Source organism: Nicotiana attenuata, unplaced genomic scaffold (assembly GCF_001879085.1).
Source record: "Nicotiana attenuata strain UT unplaced genomic scaffold, NIATTr2, whole genome shotgun sequence".
In the NCBI taxonomy this organism is placed as follows: Eukaryota; Viridiplantae; Streptophyta; class Magnoliopsida; order Solanales; family Solanaceae; genus Nicotiana; species Nicotiana attenuata.
In genome coordinates this window covers 1-3,248 of record NW_017696513.1, presented here as the reverse complement: position 1 = coordinate 3,248, position 3,248 = coordinate 1, and the positions used below count along the sequence as shown (strand labels likewise).

Genomic DNA, 3,248 nt, shown 5'->3' with positions numbered 1-3,248 from the left:
AGAATACTGATGCAATTCCAGAGCCAGTGGAGGCTACAAGGCCACCACCACCTTTCCCCCAGAGATTGCAGAAAAGAATGATGATCGTATGTTCAGCAAATTTCTTTCCATGTTGAGCCAGGTTCAATTAAATATTCCACTTGTTGATGTACTGCGTGAAATTCCAAAGTATGCTAAGTACATAAAGGATATAGTGGCTCACAAGAGAAGATTGAATGAATTTGAGACAGTGGCACTTACTGAGGAGTGCACCTCAAGGGTCCAGAACAAGCTTCCTCAAAAGCTTAAGGATCTTGGCAGTTTCACCATTCCGGTGCGCATTGGTAATATTGATGTGGGTCGTGCTCTTTGCGATTTGGGGGCGAGTATAAATCTGATGCCCTTATCTTTCTTCAAGCAATTGGGCCTGGGAGCTCCAAGGCCAACTACTGTGATGTTGCAGCTGGCTGATAGATCAATAGCACACCCCGAGGGTGTGATTGGAGATGTGTTGCTGCAAATTGGAAAATTTATCTTCCCAGCTGACTTCATTATCCTGGATTATAAGGCTGACGAACTGGTCCCAATCATATTGGGGGCAACCTCTCTTGGCTACTGGTGATGCAATCATTAAAGTGAGAGAGGGAAAAATGATTTTGAGGGTGGATGATGAGGAAGCAGTCTTTAATGTGTACAAAGGAATCCAACTCCCCCGCCATTATGAGGAGCTCTCAATGATATCCGTTGTTGAGGTTGATGAGCAAATTCTTGACACGAGTGTATATCTAGACGACTCTCTAGAGAAAGCACTTATGTTGTTCAATAGCATGGGAAACGATGAGGAGGTTGAGGAGATGATGCACATCCTGGATACGTCTTGTGCTTACATGCATGGGATACACCCCTTTGAGCCCTTGAATAGGCCAGATGGGCCACCCACCAAACCGTCAATTGAGGAGGCGCCAAGATTGGAGCTTAAACCGTTGCCCCCTCACCTTCAATATGCTTATTTGGGTGACTCTGACACCTTACCTGTTATTGTTTCTTCTGAATTGTCTAAATTGCAGGAAGAGAAGCTGTTGAGGGTGCTACGTGAGCACAAGCGAGCACTTGAGTAGACAATGTCTGACATCAAAGGCATTAGTCCAGCTCTTTGCATGCATAAAATCCTAATGGAGGACGGACATAAGTCCAGTGTAGAGCAACAACGCCGACTCAATCCAATCATGAGAGAAGTGGTAAGAAAAGAAGTGATTAAGTGGCTTGATGCAGGTATTGTATTTCCAATCTCAGATAGCAAATGGGTAAGCCCCGTTCAATGTGTACCTAAGAAGGGGGGGGGGGGATAACTGTGGTTGTTAATGAAAATAATAATTTGATTCCCACAAGAACTGTCACTGGGTGGAGGGTTTGTATAGATTACCGAAAATTGAATAATGCCACCCGAAAGGACCACTTCCCTCTCCCCTTTATTGACCAAATGCTTGATAGATTAGCTAGCCAGGAATACTACTGTTTCCTAGATGGTTACTCCGGGTATAATCAGATTGCTATAGCCCCAGAGGACCAAGAGAAAATCACATTTACGTGTCCATATGGCACGTATGCGTTCAAGAGAATTCCCTTTGGTCTCTGTAATGCACCTGCGACTTTTCAAAGGTGTATGATGGCTATTTTTACTGATATGGTTGAAAGATTTGTAAAAGTGTTCATGGATGATTTTTCTGTGTTTGGGTGCTCTTTCGATAGCTGCTTAATGAATCTCGATAAAGTACTTGCTAGATGTGAAGAGACAAACCTGGTGCTAAACTGGGAAAAGTGCCACTTCATGGTACGTGAAGGTATAGTATTGGGGCACCAGGTGTCTGAAAATGGTTTGCAGGTGGACAAAGCAAAGGTGGAAGCGATTGAAAAATTGCCCCCACCAACGTCCGTCAAAGGCATTCGCAGTTTCTTGGGCCATGCAGGTTTTTATCGTCGTTTCATTAAAGATTTTTCGAAAATTTCCTCTCCCTTGTGTAGGTTGCTTGAGAAAGATGTCTCCTTCAAGTTCGATGATGCCTGTCTGAAAACATTTGAGGAGCTGAAGGGAAGGCTAGTGACTGCACCAATTATCATTGCCCCGGATTGGGAGCAACCCTTTGAGTTGATGTGTGATGCGAGTGACATAGCAATTGGAGCTGTTTTGGGGCAAAGGATAAATAAAATCTTTCACCCCATCTACTATGCGAGCAAAACTCTGAATCCAGCCCAGATGAATTACACAGTTACTGAAAAAGAGTTGCTTGCAGTGGTGTGGGCGTTTGACAAGTTCAGATCATATTTAGTGGGGACCAAAGTCATCGTCTACACAGATCATTCAGCTATCAGATACTTGTTTGAGAAGAAAGACGCCAAGCCGAGACTGATTCGTTGGGTCCTTCTCTTGCAAGAGTTTGACTTAGAAATCCGAGATCGAAAAGGGACAGAGAACCAAGTGGCTGATCACTTGTCCAGGTTAGAAAATCGGAGCCATGTAGCTGAAGGTGGGTCTATCAAGGAAACATTTCCTGATGAGCAGTTATTGGCAATCACCTCAAATGAAGCCCCGTGGTATGCAGATTATGTGAATTTCATTGCAAGTGGGGTGACACCACCAGAATTGACACCCGATAATAGAAGAAGGTTCCTACATGATGTGAGGTTTTATATGTGGGATGAGCCATTCTTATACCGGCTATGCGCAGATCAGTTGGTGCGAAGATGTGTTCCAGAAGAAGAGATGAATGCAATATTGCATGACTGTCATGCGTCACCATACGGAGGACATCACAGCGGAGATAGGACCGCCCAGAAAGTTCTACAATCAGGTTTCTATTAGCCCAAATTGTTTAAGGATGCACATGCCTTTGATAAAATGTGTGATAGATGCCAAAGAACCGGAACAATCACCAAGAGGCATGAGATGCCTTTGCAGAATATTCTGGCAGTAGAGCTATTTGATGTGTGGGGAATCGACTTTATGGGACCATTCCCATACTCTAATGGGCACAGGTACATCTTGGTGGCAGTTGATTATGTGTCTAAGTGGGTGGAGGCCATTGCTCTTCCCACAAATGACGCTAAGGTAGTGGTGAGTTTTGTAAAGAAGCACATCTTCACACGCTTTGGAACTCCACGCGTGTTGATAAGTGATGGAGGATCACACGTCTGCAACAAATTGCAGAATATATCCTTGCAAAAATNTAGGAGTCAAAGCACAAAGGTTGCCACAGCGTATCATCCCCCGA

General features: G+C 44.3%; 1 protein-coding gene across 1 annotated transcript; it reads left to right on the top strand.

Annotated features, from left to right (window-relative positions):
- Positions 1-187: 187 nt before the first annotated feature.
- On the top strand, positions 188-601 carry LOC109222668 (the record flags this gene model as incomplete). Its single annotated transcript, XM_019386994.1, has 2 exons — positions 188-313; positions 398-601. Coding segments are annotated over 2 exons (330 nt in total), but the record flags the coding sequence as incomplete, so codon positions are not given.
- Between the last annotated feature and the right edge of the window lie 2,647 nt (positions 602-3,248).